Below are 25,369 nucleotides of genomic sequence, written 5' to 3' on the forward strand. Positions count from 1 at the left end.
GTGTGTGTGTGTGTGTGTGTGTGTGTGTGTGTGTGTGTATGTGTGTGTGTGGGTAGCACTGGTAACAGCTGAGTACATGTTGACTGAAATGACCTGAACAACCCCCCTGTTTTTCTGCCACGTAATCCCCCTTTTCTGTCAACATAATGACTCATTGTCCACAGGCCAGTCTGAAGCCAAGAAAACAACGGGGTCTGCAGGGATTCTGGGACAAGTCTGAGAGCAGCAAAGAATAGCAACAGGATAAGAAGAATTGAAGGTTTGGGGTTCTTCCGGAGTTTAAAGCCAAAACAAAGTAGTAAGTTCTCTGCAATTATTGTTATCATCAATGTGTTCTCTGATGTAATTCAGGCAGACAAAATTAATCCAAGTGCTTGACTCACTTGGACACAATGACAGTGATGAGAATTTGCTGTCAACAACAGACTTTAAGTTTTGCTTGATTTCCCATCTTTGTCTCAGTTACTGGTATCACTGCTGCAATTGTTAATGTTCTGTGTACAGACAGATTACAGTATAGTGTTAAGAGCTGCTCTATATTCATAGGGTTTTGTTCAGATTATACTTTTATGACAGACTAGAACTGTGTATTGCATTCTCTAGTTAAGTAGTTTAATTTCCATTTGTATGTAAAAAGTATTGTTTATTTTTGTTATTCAGATATACTGCATCAGTCATGGACCTGTGTACTGTATTCAGTAAAATGAGAACAAACCAATGTGTAATAATTGTTTAATATCCGTCAGGATAGAAGTAAAAGTCTTTTCAATGTCTGTAGAAGTGTCCAGCAGGACAACATTCACACAGACCTGTCAGCTTTCAAGGCAAACATTCCTTTGGGATTCTGAGCAAAGAACCAACAATGCTCCTCTAGCTCAGTAATCAAAGAAAGGACCCAGGAGCTCAATGGACATGATGGATTGTCAAGAATTAACACCAATTAATGAAAGATTTCCAAATGCACTGTTCATGATGCCATCATCCCCAGAGACATCTATCTATCCATCTATCTATCTATCTATCTATCTATCTATCTATCTATCTATCTATCTATCTATCTATCTATCTATCTATCTATCTATCTATCTATCTATCTATCTATCTATCTAATCTTTGCTAAGATTCGGCTCATTTGGTTCAGCTCAGTGTTTTCATAAAAGTCTTATTTTTATTTATTTTTTCTTAAAAAAGTTACTATTTAGCATTTTAATCAAACCTTTAAATGAACAGAACCAGATACGTAAAGGCCAGAGTCTTAACATTATGATGCTTGGTTTGCTGTTGACCCTGCTCTGATGGATATTTTCAGTTTACAAATTCTGCACTCAGCTTTGCAGCCAGATGCCCCTTCTTTTTCAGTTCATGCTGATTTCTTCACTTTTCCCGACACGCTTGCATTTAAATCCAGCAGCCGTCAACTGTTACTCCATCAGCGGAGCCTCTGCCCTCTTCAGTTGACCCAATGGTATGATCCTAGTCTGTTCTTGCATGTGATTGGCCACATGGTGTGCCGATCAAAATAAAGTACGCCTGCAAGGATTCTCAGCAAAGCTGTACAGGAGTGGCTCAAGATTCAGCTCTTCCCGTTCGCTACAAAGAAGACAGTTTTAACGAAAACCATCTTAGTATTTCTGTCACTGCTATCACTACCCAATATTTAGACTTTGTTTAGTTTCTGTTTCTCACCAGCCTTCTTCTGTTTGGTTCCTGGCTCCCAGGGGCACTATCAGAAAGCACAGATAACTGTGGCGCTGGGAACCACAACAAGTTACCCAGTTTTTGTCCTGCTTTGGTATAACGATGTCTCGCTTGTTTTTTCCCAAGGGTTCTTCCTCCCTCAGACTGTGTGCACTCTGTGAGATGATTGATGTTCTCTGTAGACAGAATAAAAACTCCGTTCAGTGATCTTTGTTTCAGTTTATCTGCGGTGAGTATATTTTTATTCCACAACACTCCCCAGGGCACAGTTATGCTCTGTTGAGCTGCATGGGTTCCTCGGTTGACAGAGGAGAATCAGGCGGACCAGGGATCTGAGGGCACTACCAGGCCAGTGGGGAAATGGTGGAAAGCTGTAACTGGGAGCCGGCCTCACCTCCTCCTCTTCGACTCCTCGTCTGACCATGTTCCCACAGGCACTTATTAGATTTATGGACAAGGCGATGAGGACGTCATCTGGAAAATCTGTCAGATTGTTGTTGCAAATGGCCGAATTCACGTTCCACTTGTCATTCGCTCTCAGGCCTCTGCCTGACCAGTCAAGACATCATGGAGGCAACTTTAGACTGTTCAGTGGGAAACGAAAGTGAAACACACAGTGTAACTCACACTCGGTGATGAAGGGATGGCAGTCACCGGAATCACCTGAGAAGTCACAACATTGCAGAGAGCTGTTAAACAGGTTTAGGCAGAGGAGCGGACCTGGCTATTGTTGACTCAACCAAAGCATTCATCTGGTCGTCCGCTGTTATCAGTCATTCCCTTCATCTCACCATGACCGAAGTTTAACTGCTCTCCCTGGTGGTCGATGACATTTCCATGGTTATAGAGAGACGTCTCAGTGACTTTCTGTCCCCAGGGTCCATCTATTGGCCATATCATGCTACATCAAGCACACAGAGAATGCAGGACACACAGATGCAGAATTGGAATGGGTTCCTGCGAAAGATGATAGCTGGCGGCTATGCACGGAAGAATGTCCTGCCCCTAAACCAATGTAAAAAGGGGATTAATCCTGCAGCCCTAGTCGATGGTGATGTGGATTGGGCCTTTAGGATCTCGAACAGTAAACTGTACGAACTGACCAAATCGCAACCCATTGAAGTACTGTATATTGCAACATACAGTTTCTAAAGTACATAGCACATGTGTGTAGAATGCCAAATGATGCCATACAGAAAATAGTACTACGTGACAAGAGAAGATCATGGAGGGAGGCGGAAGAGAACTCAGGGTATCCAAACAACAGGCCCTAAAAACAATGATGAGGAAGAAAGACTTTGAGCGGATGTTGGAGATCCGGTTTCTGCCGTGCTCTAAGCAGCTGCACCCCAAGGCTGATTGCGCACCATGTGGGAAACTCTGATGACGATGAGACAGACTAGGTGCAGTGCCCAGCTCAAGGACGGACGGACAGACTTTTGTTAATGTGGAAACTATTGGTTTAATTTTGGGACTACAAAGGGAGGGGGAACTTATAGGTTTATGGTGCTGTGTGGCTTACTCTTTTGCATTCTTTAAAATAGCGCACAACGCGCAATTTCTCCCTTGATTGTTTGATGTGCATCAATTCTTTAATGATTGTGTCACAGGCAGATAAAGTCGGTTGATATTAAGCGTCAGTGTCATATTCTGGCTTCAAGGCATACTTCACCAGTTGAAACATGAATCTGTATTTAAAGTGGGTCATATATGTAGTCAAAATGCAGTGGCGGCTCCTGACAAAAATCTCAGGGGGGGCAGTTTTTTCCGATAATGGATAAGGTGACCCATTCATTAGGTACATTCAGTAAGATGTATCAGTTTGCTGTTAGATGATTAACTCATGCAGAGAACCCTCTTGTGTCCACTAGATGGCAGCACACAACAGAAAGATTTCCCCTCTAGCTAGGAAAGCTATGGAAGAAAGTTGAATCCAGGAGCCTCCATAAGCAAAAATTGTGTGGCTCAATAAATTATTCTACTTATTCATTATTTACATGATTTCAATGTTGTATGATGTAAAGGAGCTAAACAGGACACATTAAAAGATATGTCCAGCAAGAACATAAAGACAGGGCCAGCATAATAAGTCAAGTATTTATTGACTGATCACAGGGGTATATAGAAATGCAATTATTTTACATTCCTCAACATTGCACAAACAATCTGCATTTCCATAAACAAATGAAATACTGAATCAGCTGAAAATACTGCATCTTGGTATTTGATATACACATTCATGACTTTCTTCAAAAAGGCCGATCCCAGCTGACATTGGGCGAAGGCAGGGTACGCCTCGACAGATAAGCAGTCTATGCTTTGTAAATATGAACAACCATAATCTGGCCAATTCTATGAACTTGTAAACATGAACAACCATCTTCTGGTCATATGTATAGATTTGTAAATACGAACATGAACATTAACTATTAAATTAATTTGGCTATTTAAAAACAACAAACTGTGAACTGAGTTGGTGTGTCTGAGACGCTGCTGACATCCAAAGCTACAGACCTGTATCTCTTCTTTCATTCCTCTCTAAAACCCTGGAACGTGCCGCCTACAACCAACTGTCATCCAGAACAACCTCCTTGACCCTAATCAATCAGGATTCAGGACTGCTCACTCCACTGAGACGGCCCTCCTCACAGTGACTGAGTCCCTGCGAGAAACCAGAGCCTCATCCCACTCCTCCGTTCTCATTCTCCTCGACCTATCTGCTGCATTCAACATAGTCAACCACCAAATCCTCCTCTCCACCCTGGCTGAACTTGGCATAACTGACTCTGCTCTCACCTGGTTTACATCATACCTGACAAATCGCACCTTTCAGGTCACATGGAATGGCTCTATGTCCAAACCCTGTTCTCTGGACACGGGTGTCCCTCAAGGCTCAGTATTAGGACTGCTTCTGTTCTCACTATACACCAGATCACTAGGTTCTGTTATTACATAGCATGGATTCTCCTACCATTGCTACGCAGATGACACCTAGCTATTTCTCTCTTTCCCCCCAAACTCCGACACCCACATTGCAACTCGCATCTCGGACTGTCTGGCTGACATCTCTGTCTGGACAACTGCACATCACCTCAAGCTTAACCTGAATAAAACCGAACTCCTCTTCATCCCAGGGAAAGACTGCCCTCGCATGGACCTGTCAGTCATTGTCGAGGACATCACAGTATTGCCTTCGTCTACTGCAACGAACCTGGGTGTAATCCTCGATGACCAACTATCCTGCACCCCAACATCACTGCTGTGGCCCGATCCTGCAGATTTGCCCTCTACAATATCCGCAGGATTCAGACTTTCCTCACAAAGGATGCAACGCAACTCCTGGTCCAAGCACTGGTCATCTCCCGCCTTGACTACTGCAACTCTCTCCTGGCTGGACTCCCGGCCTCGGCAACTAAACCATTGCAGCGTATCCAGAATGCTGCAGCACACCTTGTCTTCAATCTACCCACATTCTCCCATGTAAATGATAAATGGCCTCATTTATATAGCGCTTTTATCCAAAGCGCTTTACAGAAATGACTGACATTCACCCATTCACGCACACATTCACACACCGACAGCTGAGTCAACCACGCAGGGCGACAGCCAGCTCGTCAGGAGCAATTGGGGTGAGGTGTCTTGCTCAGGGACACCAGGCACTCAGCTAGGAGGAGCTGGGGATCAAACCGTCAATCTTGCGGTTGTCAGCCAACCTGCTCTACCTCCTGAGCTAAACCCCCATGTCTCCCTGTTGCAGCACGCATCCAATTCAAGACGATGGCACTGGCCTTGAAGGCCACTTCGCTCCTCTACTTCAGCTGGCCGGCTGGTACCACCATCGCTGAAATCAAACAAATGTTGCTCAGTCCAGTATCTTCTCTGTTCTGGCGCCTCAGTGGTAAAACGAACTCCCGACCAATGTCAGGACAGCAGATTCACTGACATGTTCCGAAAAAGGCTCAAGACTCACCTGTTCAGACTTCCACCCCCCCCTCCAAAAAAAAAAAAACCCTTACCTACAACACTTTGATCATAGCACTGTTGTTCTTAAGGTATGTCTGCTGAACAGCTACTTTACTCAGACTAGGATCTAACACTTGTTTCTATTTTTTAGTTCTTACTTTGTCGGCAATGATATGTTCTGGTTTCTTTGTTTGTTTCTTTTGACAAATGTATTTATTGTAAGTCGCTTTGGACAAATTACCTAAATGTAAATGTAAATGTGTGCGTGTGTGCATGTGTGTGAGTGCGTGTGGATGTCTGTGTGTGTGTGAAAGAGACAAAGAGAGAGAGACACTACAGTACTTGTACTGTAACTTTGCTCGTCTCTCGTCTCACAAAATGACGAGATTTGCGTCATCGGAGTCTCATTCTTCAGAATAGCAATATGGAAATCTTCCGTCCCAAGAACACATCCTCTCAATTGTATCTATGGCCCCATTTGAGACATCAACTGAATATATTGACACTGGAAAATAAAACCCTCCATTCTCCTCTCTTGTTGTTCGCAGCCCCCGTGTTTGAGCTGAGGATGTCTCTGCAGTCTCCAATGATGGCTCTTGCCTTAGCCCTGGTCTTCCTGGGCGCCTACCCTAACACGGCGGCCCCTCCGGGTGAGCCAGATGATGACGTTTTTGACCTTGAGAACTACGACCTGAACAGTGAGATGGACTGGGAGAACCTGGATGTCAACGTTTATGGAGACAGTTATGATTACGATGACTTGGACCAAGAGGTGAGGGGGAGGGGAAGGATGGAGAAGAAAGATTTTGTAAAATGTGACATGTTTAATTAATTTGAAGTATGTGAAGTAACAGGAAGTCTCTCATAAAGGTATTTCTTTTCATGAACAGCATTACCTTTAATTGTACATTTTAATTAAAATAATGATGATAAAAAACAAACCACTTACTGCTCTATACCCTCGTCTGAAAAGCATCATCGTCAGCTCTGTCTATGTTCCAAGCCTTCTGTAATACATTCAGGCAGACCGGATCCAACCCAGGACTTTCTACCATGTTCCTCCAGCTGCTGCATCCATCATGGTGTTACATGTGGCTTGAATTGATGATTTGAGCTGTAGATATTCCAGGAATTGACTGCTCCTGATGCCGTGATGATTTCCCTCCTGAAAGCTTTCCTATTGCATTCAGGACTTCCTGTTTTCTGAATTTTCACCCTCTAGTCACATGTTTTTGCAGCTATTCTCCGAATGGCAAGTTCTTGACGAATCTTTGAAGATCCTTTGAGCTACAAATTATGGAGGACTAAATGTGACACAATTAAATAAATAAATACACCATTAAATAATTACTTAAATGTGTCATTAATTAATTAAAATTGGAATTAAATACATAAATGTGTAATTAAATGTGTCATTAATTCATTCAAATACCGATTCATTTAATGTAAAATACATATATAATTATTTCACTATTTACATTTACATTTCATGGTCCTGCCTTGCAGTGCTTCTTGAATTGTCAAACTGTCAAACTCACTCATCAAACTCAGTGGGTGGGGCTAACGCGAATCTAGTCTGATCCATTGCTTTTGTCTGAAGTAGAGTACCTGGATAGAAACGATGGAGGATCTCCATGAACTTTCCAGGGAGTTGGTGAGAGACATTTTAAACTTAGCAGAGGATGTAGAAGCAGGACCTGCTGACCCAGAGCATGTAGCTAGTAAAGCAGAGGAACTTATTGAAGTTCTTGGAGTAATTTCCGCACTTTCCGACGAAGATATCGACCACAGAGTGATTGCAAATCTCGAAGAAGTAGTCCACCGCTTCTCTGGTACCAGGGCGCATCAGGCCCAACACACACAGGGACCGGGGCGTTTGGCGTTTGACATACCGAGTGCAGTTCTGGAGCATCAAGTTCTTTGTGGAGTACCCGCTGGTCAAATTGCAGAGATGTTCGGAGTGTCAAAGAGGACCATCAGGAGGCGCATGCAACAATACGGTTTGAGGTATTTACACTAAATTCATGAGTTTTCAGTTTATGAATTGCCGTTCTCATACACTTATATATATATTACGTTTAAGGTAACATTACTTGATGTTTTTTTTTTTTGTGCAGAAAGACAGATCTCTATTCAGCTGTGAATGATGAGGAGTTAGACCGTATTGTAAGTGAAATTCACAGAAGACATCCAAACACAGGCTACAAGCTAATGCGTGGTCATCTGAATGCAAGAGGTGTGCGTGTTCCAAGTGAGTATAATAATATGGGCATTATTTAAATGTATTTTTAATGCAGAGCTCTGCCCCATTGAAAGGTGAAGGAAGCCCGCTTGTGGAAAGACGTCGCCTCTGAGATGTAGAACGTGTATTATAAAAGAGAAACACACATTTCAGGACCGCCATCAGAACAGCCATGTCTTGTGATTTGTAGCCTCCTATTTAATAGAGTAGGAACAATATCTGACAGTAATATTCTCAGCTGTCCGGATGTGCCCCCACCCCTACCCCTGCTGTAAAGGGTATATAATATAATCATAGAAAAGGATATAATCATAGGAGGCTAAAAATCGCAGGTCATGTCTGTTCCAGCATGTGGGATCTTTTATATATTAATAGGGACAATATCTGACAGTACAGTACATTTTTGACACACATTATGTATTTGATTATGACACCACTATTTCCTCAAAATAAGTAGCCAGTGAGTGTGTGGTTATTCATTTTATTTTCCTCCCCTCAGTCTCAAGACTGCAAGAGTCTTTACGCAGAGTCGACGCAGAGGGAGTCTACATGAGGCGTCTAAGGCTGCGTGTATTAAGACGACGGCAGTATTCTGTTCCTGGCCCAAACTCTTTGTGGCATATAGATGGCCACCATAAGCTCATCAGGTCAGTGATACTAGCAGATAAACAGTGCATCTTTCTAGATGTTTCATTAGAATTGTTTTACAATAAAGTTGTTATTTTTCATGTGTTCACAACAGGTGGAGATTTGTTGTCCATGGTGGGGTGGATGGATTCAGTCGTTTAGTGGTCTACCTGACTGTGGCTGGCAATAATAGAGCTCATATGGTCTTACAGAGCTTTATCACTGCTGTTGAGCAGTATGGGCTGCCAACAAGGGTACGGTCTGATAAAGGGGGGGAGAATGCAGATGTAGCAGAATTCATGATCAGAAGCAGAGGTACCGACAGGAATTCACACATCACAGGCAGAAGTGTCCACAATCAGCGGTAAATAAATGTTTGGCAACTAGGCTCACACAACTAACGTACCAGTTGAATGTTCTTTAGCATATGTCACAAATTAATAATTTGTCAATTTTATCCTAAAAACAGAATAGAGAGGATGTGGAGAGATGTTTATGAACATGCCCTGGACCTCTTCTATCAGATCTTCACTTCATTGGAAGATCAGGGAACACTGAATCCAGACAACGAAGTCCATCTTTTCGCCCTGCATCGGATCTTCCTTCCACTGATTCAGCAAAGCCTCGACTCTTTCCGAGATGCTTGGAACTTTCATGGTCTTAGAACTGAAAGGAATCAGTCACCACAGCAACTCTGGAGAAGATACAGAGAGCAAGGCCCTGAGGAGGATCCTACTGAGGTTAAAGAACGATCAACTTTTAAAAACTGTTTCCCCAAAGGAATTATGGAAGAAAATATTGTACTAAATGTGGTACTTATAATGAAACATAGGTTATAGTCTCTTCAAAGTCTCCCGAGCTTTCAAAGATCAACCTCATGTGCATACTATGCACAACTGTATTATTTTACAAAACTGAATTGAATAGGCAACATTTAATTTCTCACCGACTTGGTGACTAAAAATAACAATCTTGTGTAATGACATGTCAAACTAGTTTTAAGTACAAGATTGATCATGCTTGTTCTCCATTCAGGTTCCTGAAGAGTATGGGATCGACTGGAACGGACCTCATAGTCTTCATGGAGGCACTTTGTCAGTGCCCGAGGTTCAGCTGGCCCGTGAGCTCTCAGATGAAGAGGTTTCCATTTTGCCAGCTCCAGGAGTTTCTGTAACTGATGCACTTAGATTATACGTAGAGACTGTGGAAGTTTTATCAGGAATCATAGCAGACTGATGTCCAACCCATGCTTTTATTTGGCGTGTTAGAACAAGCAAGGATAAACTGAAAAAGTTTGCCTTCCTTAGAAAAAAAGGGGAAAAAATAAGTTTTACTTTGAAGCTCTACCATAATGACCGTCTGTCATGTACAGCTCCACTACTTTCTGAACTTCAACACTCTCCTTTACTTCCTGTCTCACTATTGTCCACAGAATGAATAACATGAATGCTGTACTATTAGCACTGAAGGTGCAGAACTGTTTGGTTTCAGTAAATGGAAAAATATGTACAATAAAACAATGGTCAACTACTGCAGTGTTAATGTTTTCAAAGAACTGAACTTGTGTCAACTCATCTGAACAGTGTATGCAAAGACATCTGTCTTAAAAAAACTTAAACAAGTCCAAATCCAGTACTTCTTATGGCAGAGACAAGTGCTTTCTCAAAGTCCATGTAGGTCTTGAAATGAGCTGGCAGCTTTAGTGTTTCGAAGCATGTGGAGGACGTAGGAAGGGTTCCCCCAGAAATCTCCACTCTCAGTTCAGGAGGAAGCATCTCCCAGCCAACCCAGAATGTCAGCAGCTGGGCCAGGGTACCTGATGAAGCTAAAAGTCATAAAATGGATTCAAGACATTTAGTTCAACTTTAATTGATCATATCTATCCATGACACATAGAAGCATTTGTTAAGAGAGCAATACATAAACCAAATAAGGTGTTTATACCCGTTTCAATGAACATCCTTAGAAAGCCAGTGGTGCAGCATATGGTGTCTAAATCAAAGTCTTCATCACTGTCCTCAACTGGCCATGTGATTTTTTCCAGGAGCATCTTAAAGAACACAAAAAATGTAATTATTTTAAAAAGAGAACTTATTTTGATGAAGGAATATGCAGATCACATTCTTGGTAAATGGAAAAATAACCAGCTCAGTCATTGAAAATACATGTAAATTCATCAAGTTAAGTCACAAATATAACTAAATTACTGACTTACCTGGGATGTGAACTGCATTTCAGCCATTTTGGGGAAAAGAAGTGGGACAACATCTGGCCTAGATGTCAGCAGGGGCCATACCATCACATCTTTCAGTCCCTTTCTCAACTGTTTAATTTGGCGCATGGTCCTCCCAACGACCTAAGAGACAGACCCGACCCATATTACAGCCAAATCCTCAACCCAAATTTGACAAAAGTTTGCACAGTAGGGAAAATGTTCATAAAAGCACAATAAAGTGCTTTATAAAATCCATTAAAACTCTAGTACTTAAACTTAAACTCTAGTGTTAACATAACAAGCCAGGGTTCATAACACTTTCTATAATTTCAACAACTACAGCAATGAGTTCTGTCACTTAACCAGCAGGAACTCACTGCATGGAGTAGAAGTTTGTTATGTAGCCATCTCCGATTTGTTTTGGTGACTGCCGGAAGATCCCAAGACATGGAAAGATCTGAAACTGTGTCCTTCTGTTGCGGTGTAAGTTCTTCATGTTCGAGCTAGAAGTTATTACAAGTTATTATATTTGCCCAAATGATAATTTTTGCAAGGCAAAGTTTCTTTTATGTTACATACCAGTTTTATGATGCTCCTGATGTGCAGATCAGGACAGTCTTCTGTAACAACAGTTGCCATTTCAGGGTCCCCATTGAACAGTACATGAATTACAGCAGGACTTAATCCTGTGACATGGGGACCGTCATGCAGAAATGTGTGGGCCAACATCCTTCCTGCAACCCGGAAGAGGTTGCTTTCAAAAAGTGCCTCTGATGCTGCTGGAACAAGATGGTCAGGTTCACCCTCAAATAGCAGTGTTCGGCCCATTCCTCCTGTAATGTACCAAGAGAGCAGGGGATAAAGTCACAACAATTAACCTCTTAAATAAATTTAAAAAATGACATCATATTAACCTTCAAAATAGTAAGAGATTTACCAAGATCTAGACTGAATCCAAACTGGAGTTTGGATATGATTGTTGTCATAAAGTACCGCATCACTCCCTCTCCGATAGCAACATCACCTGAAATAAAATACTGATAATAACACAGTGGAAAAACAGTGGCAGACTAATAAAGGTAACTGGATTAGGTAACATTTAACAAGCAAGGGAAAAAATAGTCAATATTCTATTGGCTGTAATTCTAGAATAGCATCCTTAATATTGATTCTTCCAGATAACAGGAGAATATTGTGCACAATATACACACATATATATAACACATATTTTCATTAGTTTTTTGGATTCCATTCTCCCATTTAACAATGCCATAAAAGATACTCGAGTGGTATAAACTGTACTGATACATTTATATTACAAACTTTATATTACTTACCAAAAAGAGTACAATGAACTGGACATGCCCATTCTTGCTGCTGTTTATAGAATAAGAGAAGTTCCCATTCCCTCTCCTCTTCAGAGTCCCTTACATCCATCTTCATTCTAAGTGGTTTCCCAGATGCATGTTCCCTTAGCAGATTCTCTTTGAAAACTTTGGCAGCTTGAGCCGGTTCTTTAATAAGATTCCATTCTATAGAAACAACAACAATAAAGTTATCTATTCCAGAGAGACATGTTGTGAGTTGGCATGTTACCTGCAGATACAGATATCCTCTCACTCTACAGAGAAGGAGGAAAATTCTGTCCATGTCACTGACAAAACGTGAGACCCAACAGCTTCAGAATTTGTCACAAAGCTGAGGTGACCTAAAAACAGCAAAACAGCATTCTGAACAAAAACTAAATATTAGAAAATATAACCCAGTTGCATGTTATTAATTGTCTAACTGTATTATCTTATCTAATTATATCTTGCAGGTGTTTTTTTTTTCAGTTTCAGTTACACACAATCTTATAGCAACACTATTGTGATGACACAAACCACTGTCTGTTTCTTTGCGATCCAACTCCTCGTTGACAATCAATGCTGGTACTACTTCACTCTCAGCTGATGTTCCAGGCCTCGCTGGAACATTGTCACTGACTAGTGCTGTCTCACTATCATTTTCTTCACTTTGGCCTCCCTCTTGTTCTCTTTCTGATTCCTGCATGGGTGTCCTTGAAGTTAACACAATTCAAATTATGGTCATACTCTCTTATTTGTGTGCACAAGATGAAAATGAATATGCTACCCTTGCATTGCTTTAGGAAGTACATACCCATTGCAGCTCAATCTGTGCAACTTCATCTCTGAAAAGGGAACTTCCTTCTGACAAGTGATGCAGGGGATGACTGGACCAGAGGCAGGACGTGAGCTCTCCTAAAAACAACAAATGGCTTTTAATTAATGATTAAAAGTCACCAGTAATCTTTGTTTTGATTGTGTATTAAACTAGGTCTCTGTAAATTTATGTACCCAATCTAAGGGTAGATCCTGTTGAAGTGGACGTATGTAGATTGTAGCCTGTCCAATCATCGTCGATGGATCTTTCAGATAGGCAAGGGTGTATCCAGTGCTGGGACACTGAAGCAATGCAAGATTTCGACTGCGAGTAGATCCTACAAGTTTAAGAAATTCAAAGCCTCCCCCTTGTTGGAGCTTTGGAAACACTTCCATCAGTTTATTTGTTATAACCATGGGGTCATGGTCATTCCCTGGAGAGAAAAAAAATAAAATCATAACTCATATTTACTCACCTAAAACTAAGCAAGTAAGCCTGTGATAACTATTATTCACGCTATGAAAATCAATTAAGTTTGAGTCACTATAAAAAGAAATGCTGATTAGAACTGCAAAACTGCAACAAGCCACAGACAGTTTAGTAAATGTCTAGTTTCGCACTGACCTGAAAATGTCACTTTTTGCTCTCCAAGTCCTGAAGTAAGAAGTTCCGCTTTAAGCGGTACGCTTGGAATTTTATCCGCCCTGTGGTCAGCCAAACAACAGACAGTGTGTGTGTAGCTTCTTCGGCTAACTTGGACTTGTGCTGGTCGTCTCGTCATATTCCTTCTGGCTCCAATGTTATATGGCGCAAAAAGCCTTGCTACCTCCGCTGCAACACAGAAAAACGTCACAGCTCAATGGTCACCAGTCAGCTAAAACAACCTCAACTTCTATCTTGGGATGCTCAAGCCAGCTAACACTATTTAGCCGATTAGCGAACTAGTTTTATGCTCCCATTAACAATGAACGTATTAAGCACGAAGCATCATGAGCCTACCGCATACAAATACATTTTTGAGTCGATCTAATTTAACCCACACCTGTGTCCCGAGTCATTAATTAGTAGCACACCAGGCTGACATGAAATTACTTAGCTTACCTTGGACAGGTGTACGTGATGGAGCGGCAGGTATCTGCTGTGACTGAGCCGCTGGAGCCGCCGGAGCCGCCGGAGTTCTGTTCAGAGCTTCCTCAATCAAATTCGCTGCTTCTCTCAGCAGCTCCGGGCAAGTTTTAGACATTTTGTCCTGCACCTCGCACGCTGCCTCAACATTGGGGCTAGCAGGACAAGTCTTCTCCTTGATTTTTAGCCGTTGTAATTAAAGTTTTGTTTAACAGAGTATCTAACCAACGTAGAGGTGAATAGCGCCACCCAGTGTATTGGAATGTGTTCACTAGCTCTGCATCAATCCATCCATCCATCCATCCATCCATTTTCTACCGCTTATCCTGTATTTAGGGTCACGGGGGGGCTGGAGCCGATCCCAGCTGTCATTGGGCAAAGGCAGGGTACACCCTGGACAGGACGCCAGTCTATCACAGGGCCGACACGTAGAGACAAACAAGCAGTCACGCTCACATTCACACCTACGGTCAATTTAGAGTCACCAATCAACCTATCCCCATCCTGCATGTCTTTGGACTGTGGGAGGAAGCCGGAGAACCCGGAGAGAACCCACGCTTACACGGGGAGAACATGCAAACTCCACACAGAAGGAACCCGGGGCCGACCCAGGGATCGAACCCTGGACCCTCTTGCTGTGAGGCGAGAGTGCTACCCACTACACCACCGTGAAGCCCTCTGCATCAATCCATTATCTGGAATTGATTTGTCTTGGCTTGATGCGCAGGGTAACCAATCAGGCGTTAGGTTCCGCCTACCAACTTTTGATGGGTGAGTTTGACAGTTTGACAATTCAAGAAGCACTGCAAGGCAGGACCATGAAATGTAAATGTAAATAGTGAAATAATTATATATGTATTTTACATTAAATGAATCGGTATTTGAATGAATTAATGACACATTTAATTACACATTTATGTATTTAATTCCAATTTTAATTAATTAATGACACATTTAAGTAATTATTTAATGGTGTATTTATTTATTTAATTGTGTCACATTTAGTCCTCCATAACAAATAACTAAAAGTCTGAATCTGAAAGTAGCATGGCCCAACATGGATAAATGATTATCTTCTCTTTCATTCTTTTTTTATTCCATCAAAAAAAAATCCTGCCAACAGGAAGACAAAGGAAAAAAAAAAAGATCTGACAACTTTGCCTGAATTTACCTATTATATTATCAAATGAATTTGACCTATGCAGCATTCTCCTTCTAGTCCACAATGTCCACAGGTTTAATTATTATTACAATATGGTTACAGCAACAAAAACTTAGGGATAGAAGGTGCTGATATAGTAAATATACTGTAAACTCTGACCTTTACAGTCTAAATTAAGGGAACACTTAAATCAGATGTCAGATTTCTATGAACAAATTATTATGAAATAATTCTTCAAGTTGAAAATCTTTACTGATGTACATTGTATAATTTGTTGAGAACAAAATTACATAATGGTCAATAGAAATCAAAATGATCAACCCATTAATTGCTAGATTCAAAATCACACCGAAAATCAAAGTGAAAAAAAATCACAAGGCTGATCCAACTTGCTTGAATTTTATCAAAACAACTTATAATGCGTCTCAGTAGTGTGTTTAGCCCCCGCGTGCCTGTATGCACTTTGGGCTCCTGATGAGTCGGCGGTGGTGTCCTGGGAACTCCTCCCAGATCTGGATCAGGGCATCAGTGAGCTCCTGGACAGTCTGTGGCAGTACTTGGCGCCTTCTGATACATCAATACATAATGTCCCATAGGTTCTCAATTGGATTTAGGTCAGGGTAGAGAGAGGGCCAGTCAATGGCATCTATGCCTTCATCATCCAGGAACTGTCTACACACTCTGGCCAGGCCGGGCTAGTCCTGCACCAGGAGGAACCCAGGGCCCACTGCACCAACAGGAACCCAGGGCCCGGTACCTAACAGCAAACTGGTCATGCTGGGAGATGTTACAGGCAGTCTAAGGTTCACCACGAAGTCTCCAGACTCTTTCACACTTGTCACATGTGTTCAGTGTGAACCTGCTCTCATCTGTGAAGAGAATGGGGCTCCAATGGTCAACCTGCCAGCTCTGGTGTTCTCTGGCGTATGCTCATGAAGCTGCATGGTGCTGGGCTGTGAGACCAGGTCTCACTAGAGGACGTCGGACCTTCATTCCACCCTCATGGAGTCTGTTTCTGACAGTTTGGTCAGAAACATGCACCGCTGGAGGTCATGTTGCTGGTCTCTGACAGTGCTCCTTCTGGTCCTCCTTCACAAAGGAGCAGTCCTGCTGCTGGGTTGATGCCCCTCTACGGCCCTGCCCAGCTCTCCTGGTATCTCCTCAATGCTCTTGAGACTGTGCTGGGAGACAAGGTAAACCTTCTTGCAGCCCGCATAGATGTGCCATCCTGAAGGAGATGGGCTACCTGATTTGGCTGCAGGGGGGGGGATGACGTGATGCATAGTATGAGAAAACGTATGCAGCCCAAGTGTTTTATCCAAGCCATATAGATGCGTGATAAGAAACATGTTACAATAACACACTGCCACAATATAATATACCTATATATAAATATACCTGCTTTACTAACACAACGTTCATTCTAACCCGACCATTAAGAAACAGATGAAAACCTGCATAACTGCACTAGCCAATCAGAAGCAAGAAACAAGCCAGGTAACCCAGAGCAACATAAAAAGAGACTCCACAGATCAGACGGCACTGATCTAACATGTGATGTCCAACAGCGTATGATCAATAACCACATTGATAACAAACACAAACAGTAGCAACAATACAGATGATAAAATAACCAGCTCTTACCTTCAGTAGAGTTGCAGTCTCCTCTTTCCTGATGAGTGGGAAAAAAATAAAAATACTACGTTTTGACTGAGGGGGCGGGACAGTCCTTGTGAGGGGGTGACGCCCTCTCTTGACGCCGGGAGTGTCAAGGACACAAGCAGAACACAAAACTATATTAAAATCAGTCAGGAAGGAGAAGCAGAGTGCAATCGTCCGCGGCCACGACATATAAAACTATTCCCTATTTGGGGGTCGTCTTGATTTTGACTCTCCATTGCACCTGTTGTCACTTTCATTTGCCATTGAAAATTGAACATTTTAAATTGATTCACAATCACTTCTGCTTCCGAAATAGACAGATTGATGTTCCTGAAATTTAACTGGCTTCTTGTTATATAGTGATGTGTTCCCTTAAGTTTTTGAGCAGTGTATATACAAATATCTGTACCATTCAAATGAAAAATCTGATTTAAAGTGTCTCATTTTCTTCCTGGCTGGTGTGGGAGGACAGATTGAGGTGGGCACCGTAGTACCAGCCAACCAGCCCACAGCTGAACACAACGAGGAGGTGACCCTGCCCACCCAGCCATCAGCCCCCATCACCTTAGATTTTAAGGGACCCGGCCTTTTTGGCCCTATCTCTGGGCTTGGTAAGTCTACTGTCACAAGAGTTCAACAATCATATTTATATGTGTGTGTCTAATTTTGTACCTGTGTTCAGGTATGCCTACCTGCCTACTGTGTGTGTGTATTCGCGGGAGTGTTTACTGTGATGATATGGGCCTGGATCAGATCCCACTGCTGCCCAAAGACACCACCCATTTTTATGGCCGCTTCAACAAGATCAGACATGTCAAGAACACAGACTTCATCCATCTCCGTGAGGAATCACTTTGGACACACCATAAACTCTATGCGACATGTTAAAGATGACACAATGTGTTTGTTGTTGATGGTTTCAGATAAACTCCAGTCCATCGATCTAACAGGGAACCAGATCACAGGGATGGATGAGGATGTATTTGATTCCCTGCCACAGATCCAGGAGTTACTGTTGGCTGATAACAACCTGCAGCTCCTACCTCAGCTGCCAATCACCATGAAATACATCGATCTACGGAACAATAGGCTGGTCAGTCGTGGGCTACATTCTGAGGGATTCCAGGTAAATAAAATCAGATTGTACCAATAAAGATCATGTTTCTTTGTTGCATTTGTAGTGGTTGTAGTAGTAGCAGCAGTAGTAGTAGTAGTAGTAGTAGTAGTACAAACATTTGTTAGAATAAGTTTGATTTTCAACTGCACTGCAATCCCTTTAAGTGTCACATGATCACATGTGGAGGCGATCACATGTGACTGCCTTTAATTGCCCAAAATGCCATACGAGAGAGTAAATAACTATATATAAACCGTAAACCACCATTAAAAAGTAAGCGATCTGTCATAATAATAATGATTATTATACTAATAATAATGGACTTATTGCAAATTCAGTCAGTGTGGATAGTACTATAATACTAGAATTACTGTGTAATGTAAGTGTTTCTCTTCTGTCCATGTAGGATATAAGCCAGCTGGAATTCCTCTACCTGTCCAACAATAACCTGGATTACATTCCTACACCACTTCCACAGAGCCTGAGGGTGTTACACCTGCAGGTACAAGCACATTTGCTTTATGTCTTGTCTTCCCTTCTGACTCCAAAGAGGCATTTCGTTTGCAGCCAAGTAACCAGATAAGTTACACATCAACAAAAAAAAAACAGTATTCACAGCGACAGTCACAGCAAGACTCGAAAAATGGACCTGCATTTCTATAGCACTATTCTAGTCTTTTCCGACTACTTTAGACTACATTCAGTAGCATTCAGTAGGCACAGCCTTCAGGTGTAATTTTGGGGTTCGGTATCTTGCCCAAGGACACTTCAGCATGTAGACTGGAGGAGCCAGGATATGAACCACTTTCTTCTGATTGGAGGACAACTCGCTCTACTTCTGAGCAACAGCCACACAGCTGCCCAAATTGTCACAGAAATATTTTGATCCTACCCAGAGCCAGCCTGATGATTCAGTCATCCAACAAGCTGGAATCCACAGTGACAACCATATGGCAGTACTCCAGACACTCGTAGGTTGATTCAAACACATAAACATGGCACACTGTAGTCAATTGAACATTTCTGGAGAAGATTAATGACAACAAACTGGGATTTTTAATGTGTCTCTTTCACGCAATAATTTACCCAACATGATGATGAATAAAGGATCTTCTATTCTACAAGAAAACATATAAGCAACACATTAGTCTAATATAATATAAACATATAATTGTAGTCATATCTCGTAAGCCTTTTAAATTGCAGTTATTACCAGCTGTCCTTTCTGAATTTGTCAGTTTAAACTTGCTTTTATTCTTTATGTGTGATTATGTGTTTGACTTCATAATATGTGTCTGGTATTATAGTTTATATCAGAGGTCTTCAACGTTTTCAGTCCAAGGCCCCCCTATTGGCTGATAGTGACCCCCTGTTACATATTGTATAAAATTGTGTTGCATATTAAACCGGTCAATAATAATGTGTAGTGCAGACTATAATGCCATATTTAAAAGTACTTTGTAATAATGTATGTATACAATGCGAAGCCATTCAAATAATAATTGTTGACAGATTAATTTATTCATAGAAAATACTTTTTATTCTATATTTGCATTTCTACATCACAATTTCACAACATAACATTTAACAAATAGGACGATTCGTATTTGCTTATTATAGGTTGTTTTGTTGTTAATGTGTATTTTGGGGATCAACTAATTTCGGGGACCCCCTGCAGTACTTCTGCTGACCACCTAGAGGTCACGGACTCCCTGTTGAAGATCTCTAGTTTATATAGTTTTGAAGACAGTAGACTTGTCCAAATTTTTGATTGGTCATTTGCTGTTAACTCCGCCCCTTTTATATGAACATGCTCATAGCCAGACTGATAAACCACCTGATTTACTGGGTTGATCACCAATGTCATAAGACCGTTCAGCCTGATCACATGGCAGGGTTAGTTAAGACAGGTAACCAAGATAACAAGAAGGGTTTGTTGAACTGACTTCTTAGTACAGGCCGCTGGTAATCAGCCAAAGCAGGTAAACTTATCCAGAAAGGCATGAAACAACAGCTACAAAAACTAAATCTAACATATACAATATTTATAGGCACCTGATATGATTAAACAGAGCAGGCAACCAAAATTGTGGCATCTTACGTCCTTGTTTAGAGGAATTACCTTGATAAAACCACATATCTTCATCTTTTCACAAACAAGGAGGCGAAAAAGTACAGCAATTAGTCAAGACCATTTTTTATGGTTAATCTTTGATTATCACGTTTTCCTCTAATTCCAATCATTACAACTAAAATGTCTTATTTTTAATTATGAAATGCTGTGTAGAGTGAATCCTTTCTTGTCCCCCAATCAAATCAGAATAACAACATCCAGACTCTGCATGAGGACACCTTCTGTAACCACCACGATCCCAACTTTATCCGCCGCAACCTGGAGGACATCCGTCTGGATGGCAACCCCCTGGACATCAACCTGTTTGCCCAGGCCTACATCTGCCTACCACGCCTGCCAGTAGGCAGCCATTGACAGCTGCCAGACACCAGAGTCAAGGCTCCAACCCATCAAATAGAAACTGTTTCAGTAATATGGCCGGGTAGCATTATGTGGCTGTTTAAAACATGCAATACATTGTCTAAATATTTTATGCAAGTTTTTATGCCAACATTTAAAAAAAATAATATCATGAGACATGTACTGCACGACTAAAGCAATTTTTCTCCTTATAAGCCTTATACAGTTGTTTATGGCTGTTTTTTATACATCTAGCAGACACAGAGCACTGTTAGACTTGGAGTCATAAAATCGCAATAGAATAGATTATTTTCACAGCAGCCATTCTGACATGTAATTGCAGGTTGAAGACAGGTGTAGTTGATCAAATTAATATTAGTCCTAATTGATGATGCTTTCAATTCCATTGAGATATATGTTGGGTTACTATAGAATACAATCATTGGTGTGGTTTTCAACCCATAATAACAAACAGATTATAAATGGTTATATATGACAATATAAGACCCATGTTAATGGGCTTTTATTGTCTAAAATGACTTCAAGCACATTTTCATGGACTTTGTTACTCAATTTGACTATGTTTTGAATTTTGGGACTGCAGATCCAATGATGGGCTGATTAGTGGGTGACACAAGTGAAATATTACCGTTTTCATCGGCCACCCACCAAGAGTAGATGACCCAATTCTAATGCCCCCCCTTGATGTGCACTCCTGTTAAGGTCTGCCCACCTGTGGAATAGCTTCTGGTTTCTTTCTGTATTTGCGTGTCGCTCAATGGGATCTTTGTGGCAGGTAATTCCAATGATTTTGTAATACTTTGTTATGACTTTTTTTTCTATAAAGGATGTATTGTCTGTTTTTCCTGCAGGATTTGGTGATAATGGAAGGGAAAGAAAATGATAGCTAATGGTACAAATGAATGAAAATGTTCTGTTTGCTGGATGTGTTTATGGGGTTGTCTGGAAATATTGTGTTAGGATGTCGCTTTTTAATGCTTACTAATGGTCCACTTCTTAAAGTAATTAATTAATACAGAGTTAAGCATTTCAACGGATCATTGCTACTGAAAAAGCAGTTTACTTAAAGACTTAATATAAGATTGCATACTTTCATGATTATATTTATATATAACCTAAACCTGGTTTTATATAAAATAAGGGTTTTATTTTGAAAAGTTTTGAATAAATCACAAGCATTGCAAAAAAGTTGACAGGAGACCAGTGTTTAATAATTCCATTCTGTAACAGAAATTATGTTGTGGTATATTGCAGGTTAGAGCTTTCCCTGCCCCTAAGCCTGCTTCTTTACACTGGTTACAAGTTGTGGTGGCTCAATCAGAAGTCCTTCTCTGCATCTGCTGACAGCCCGTAATTTTGCTGATGTCAAAGGTCCTGGCTGATGGACGTCAGTGGTCAGAGGCCAATTCTTCCCAAACGACCTAATACAGGCTGAGAAAACAAAGGAAGAAGGATAAAACGGGCACCAAAACTATGGGGTTAAACTTTAAATAAAGCAGTGTTGCTACATGTGGCTGAGGGTTTACTAAGCACCTGGTTCCATGCTTCAAGTTATAGAGAAGCTAAGTCCCACCCCTTCCTGTGTCCCCCACAGGACCTTATTTCAAAATAAATATGTACGGTTGTCAACAGGGAACTACAAATATATTTTTGATCCTGTTTAGATTGTACCATGAGTTACGTGTCAATTTAATTATTAATAATAATGAATAATTTAGCAAGTTCAAAAAGTCTATTTGTCATATCATCGTTTTCTGTGAACTCAGTGAACTACAACTTCTCTCACACAATGTTTGTCACCAATACAGCCTTTGGCTTGGCTTGCTAGTTAACTTACCTGATGTGTTTTATCCAGCGACTCTTATCAGCCGGGATTTTTACATTTCAACAGTTATAACTCAAGAGACTTTATTGACCTGGTAAATCATCTTTTAGTTTGACAAACATTTGTAATATATTTCACAAATAAGAGGATTAAAAATACTTGTCACTCATTGTTGCCTATCATATTTCCTGAGAAAAAGTCCATATGGAACACTGGAGGGGTTCTAAATGCCTCTAATCTGTGCTTTCAAGTGCTCCTGTTTAGAAGTCTCTGAACCCAAGAAAATGTTGTGTTGCTACGGTTGATCTATTTTTATGAGCTGAAATCAAAGATCTCAGACCTTTTCTACGTACACAGGAGGCCTATTCCTCTCAAATTTCACAAAACATCCTGGCCTCACAACTGCATACCACGTTTAACCACGCCAGCCTAGGACCTCCACATCCAGCATCTTCATCTGCAAGACGGTCTGAGACCAGCCACCCAGACAGCCAATGCTCATGCTGTTTATTCTGCACAAACTGTCAGAAACCATCTCAGGGAAGCTCATCTGCATGCTCATCGTCCTCATCGGAGTCTGGACCTGACTGCAGTTCGTCGTCGTAACCAACTGGAGAGGGCAATAGCTCACCTCCGATGGCGTCTGACATTGTGGATAGAGTGGCATGGTGGCGGTGGGATTATGGTCTGGGCTAGCATAAGGTACGGACAAGGAACATGGGTGCATTGTATTGAAGGCATTTTGAATGCACAAAGATATTGTGACGAAATCCTGAGGCACATTGTTGTGCCATTCATCCACTACTATCAGCTCATGTTGCAGCATGATAATACACGGCCCAATGTTGTATCGATGTGTATACAATTTCTGGCAGCAGAAAACATCACAACACTCACTGGACTTGTCACCCATGTTTGAGATGCTCTGGATCAGCATATACCCCTGTACAACAATGTCTTCCACTTCCACTGCTTTTTATGTTCTGTAACTTTCACATGGAATTAAACACATACCTGTGACTTGTGTTGCTGTTAGTGATATTGATATTGTTGTTGATGACTCCTTCTGCCATCTGCAGAGGACGAGGACTCATGGCCTGGGCCTGGTTGCTGTTGGCTTCCTCACTCTCCACAGAAACAGGGTCAGAGTGGTTTCCAAATAGACTTCCTTGCCTCTGTTAGCAAAATAGCATATTATATTTGTATTTGTCAGCAATAACTATTGCTTACTAAAGCTACAAAAATGTGACTAACTAATAGGTAGAGTAAATTATATTTAAGCTTGCATATTTAGAATAAAATAATTGTAGAGTCGTTTTTGAACAGATGGTTTTTACTAAAAATATATACAGTTCGAGTGCCACCACATTCTGTTTACTGATTTGTTGGTTCAAGGGGAAATACTTTGAACATTGTTTTCTCATCGGCTCTCCTAGTCAACTGTGTATAAAACCCTTTAGAATGGCTTTCTTCCATTCATTCTTAAATCCCTGTTACCCTGAAAAGTCCCTCCACAGCAGCTTCTTCAGCAGCTTGGTCCATCTCTTCTTCATTCACCAGGTCACCAGAGATGGTCCTATGGAGCTCTGGAGCTGCCTCCTCCTCAATGTTCCTCAGCCCTGCCTGATGAACACAGAATACAAATAACAACATACACCTCCAGCAACTGCTGTCAATAATGAAATACTGGAGTGGGATATGGATAAAGTTGGGTTATTATTAGTACCATTATTCTAACACATTAATCACATGAATTAATTGAGTTGATCAAGATCAAAGACCAATCAGACCATTCACTACATGTCACATACCATTATCTACACACCTGGATCTCATGGGTAGCACTGTTCTTGGTGGGCCGGTAGCCATAGTACTCTTCCTGCCTCTTCTTCATTTTCCTGAAATAATCCTGGATTAGGAAAGTGGCATAGAACTTTCCCACTGTCACCTCATCATCTGTTAAAACATAGAAATGCATTCAATGTGTGGAAAAACCATCATGAAATTCAGAATAAGAATACTTTATTAATCCCTAAATAAATTGTACAATTCTTTAGGAAATTGTACTATATTTCAACTATTAAATAATCCCCTGTACAGTGGCCATTAGAACACCTCCAACCCACCAGGCTGCACTTTACAGTGTTAAGGATTGACACTATGCAAAGGGAATTTTATATATATTTATTAAGTTAAAAGCTTCGCTTTTTGTGCACTGTAACACTGGCTTGCTGGTTGTGTCTTGGGTTTTCAGAGTGAAGACAATAATATGTTTAGCTCCTTCACATTTAAATTGCATGGAATCAGCTGCATAGCGGTCAAATGTTAAGGTAATATAATAACGTAACTAAACATTACCTTTGAGCCACGTTATCAAGCTAACATTTAAACAATGTTTTCTGGTTATAATTTATCTGTTTAGCTAACAGGTCAATGCTTGTTAGAGCTAGCAATCAGCAATAACTTAATTTAGGACTCAGCTGGTGTGTTACTCAGTTGGTAGTTGAAATTAGTTTGTTTGCTTAATAGAGTGTGGGACTTGTAAGTCATCTTTCTCAGACCATTCCAGACAGAGGTAGCCATTTGCTGAGAACTGTTCTTAGGGTTTCTCAGCATCTTCCCAGCAGACCTTTACATTTCAGAAAGCACTATGAACTAGCAATACTTGATACAAACTCTATTTACAGTTGGCCTATGTAAGACCAAGCACAATTTACTGAACCATGGCCTCCTACAGGGTGGTGTAGTTGTTAGCACTGTCATCTCAGAAGAGGGGCCTGGGATTGGATTTGGGTCTGCCTTATGTCTGCAGGTTGCATGCTCTCCCTGTGTTAGTGTGGGTTCTCCAGCATTGAAAAATTGAAGGTTTTTTTCTTAGAATGTGAAGAAATCCCTATACTGCTACTGTATCTTGTTCCCAGTTCTTTGTTCCGTATGGAAAACCATTTGTGGTAGACATGCTGTCCATTTTCAATTAAAGAAGAACTGAAACAAGATAATGTGTTGTTTGTTTGTACCCAGCACCTGCAAAAATAAATAGCTGAGCATGTGACTCCTGTTGATGAACCCTCAAGAA

The 25,369-nt window shown here is 41.1% G+C and overlaps 2 protein-coding genes and 1 long non-coding RNA gene across 3 annotated transcripts in view; 1 reads left to right on the forward strand and 2 right to left on the reverse strand.

The window, feature by feature from the left end:
* Window positions 1-188: 188 nt before the first annotated feature.
* Window positions 189-20,836, forward strand: optc (opticin). The gene is made up of 7 exons (XM_084025839.1): window positions 189-298; window positions 6,210-6,433; window positions 17,330-17,468; window positions 17,540-17,698; window positions 17,781-17,983; window positions 18,381-18,476; window positions 20,295-20,836. The coding sequence occupies exons 2-7, from the start codon at window positions 6,230-6,232 to the stop codon at window positions 20,460-20,462; spliced, it is 969 nt and encodes a 322-aa protein (XP_083881965.1). The 5' UTR covers window positions 189-298; window positions 6,210-6,229; the 3' UTR covers window positions 20,463-20,836.
* LOC311023956 lies at window positions 10,475-11,398 on the reverse strand. Its single transcript, XR_014598264.1, has 4 exons — window positions 11,325-11,398; window positions 11,123-11,218; window positions 10,746-10,886; window positions 10,475-10,580 (listed from the first exon to the last, which is right to left on the reverse strand). It is a non-coding gene; the product is annotated as an uncharacterized lncRNA (long non-coding RNA).
* A 700-nt stretch (window positions 20,837-21,536) lies between the features above and the next one.
* The window catches only part of cacna1sa (calcium channel, voltage-dependent, L type, alpha 1S subunit, a), a 95,922-nt gene continuing 92,089 nt past the window's right edge, over window positions 21,537-25,369 (reverse strand). Inside the window, exons 39-42 of the mRNA XM_084025240.1 lie at window positions 24,119-24,249; window positions 23,791-23,916; window positions 23,308-23,468; window positions 21,537-21,899 (exon numbers count right to left, since the gene is read on the reverse strand). Of these exons, the coding sequence (XP_083881366.1) occupies window positions 21,890-21,899; window positions 23,308-23,468; window positions 23,791-23,916; window positions 24,119-24,249 (428 nt within the window). The 3' untranslated portion in view covers window positions 21,537-21,889. The remainder of the gene's footprint in view (window positions 21,900-23,307; window positions 23,469-23,790; window positions 23,917-24,118; window positions 24,250-25,369) is intronic.

This window comes from Eutrigla gurnardus (genome assembly GCF_963514095.1).
Source record: "Eutrigla gurnardus genome assembly, chromosome: 2".
In the NCBI taxonomy this organism is placed as follows: Eukaryota; Metazoa; Chordata; class Actinopteri; order Perciformes; family Triglidae; genus Eutrigla; species Eutrigla gurnardus.

Coding starts and splice junctions, on each gene's coding strand:
- optc (XM_084025839.1), top strand. CDS start 6,230: ATGTCTCTGCAGTCTCCAATGATGGCTCTTGCCTTAGCCCTGGTCTTC. Junction 17,469..17,539: donor TGGCCCTATCTCTGGGCTTG/GTAAGTCTACTG, acceptor ACCTGTGTTCAG/GTATGCCTACCTGCCTACTG. Junction 17,984..18,380: donor TACATTCTGAGGGATTCCAG/GTAAATAAAATC, acceptor CTGTCCATGTAG/GATATAAGCCAGCTGGAATT.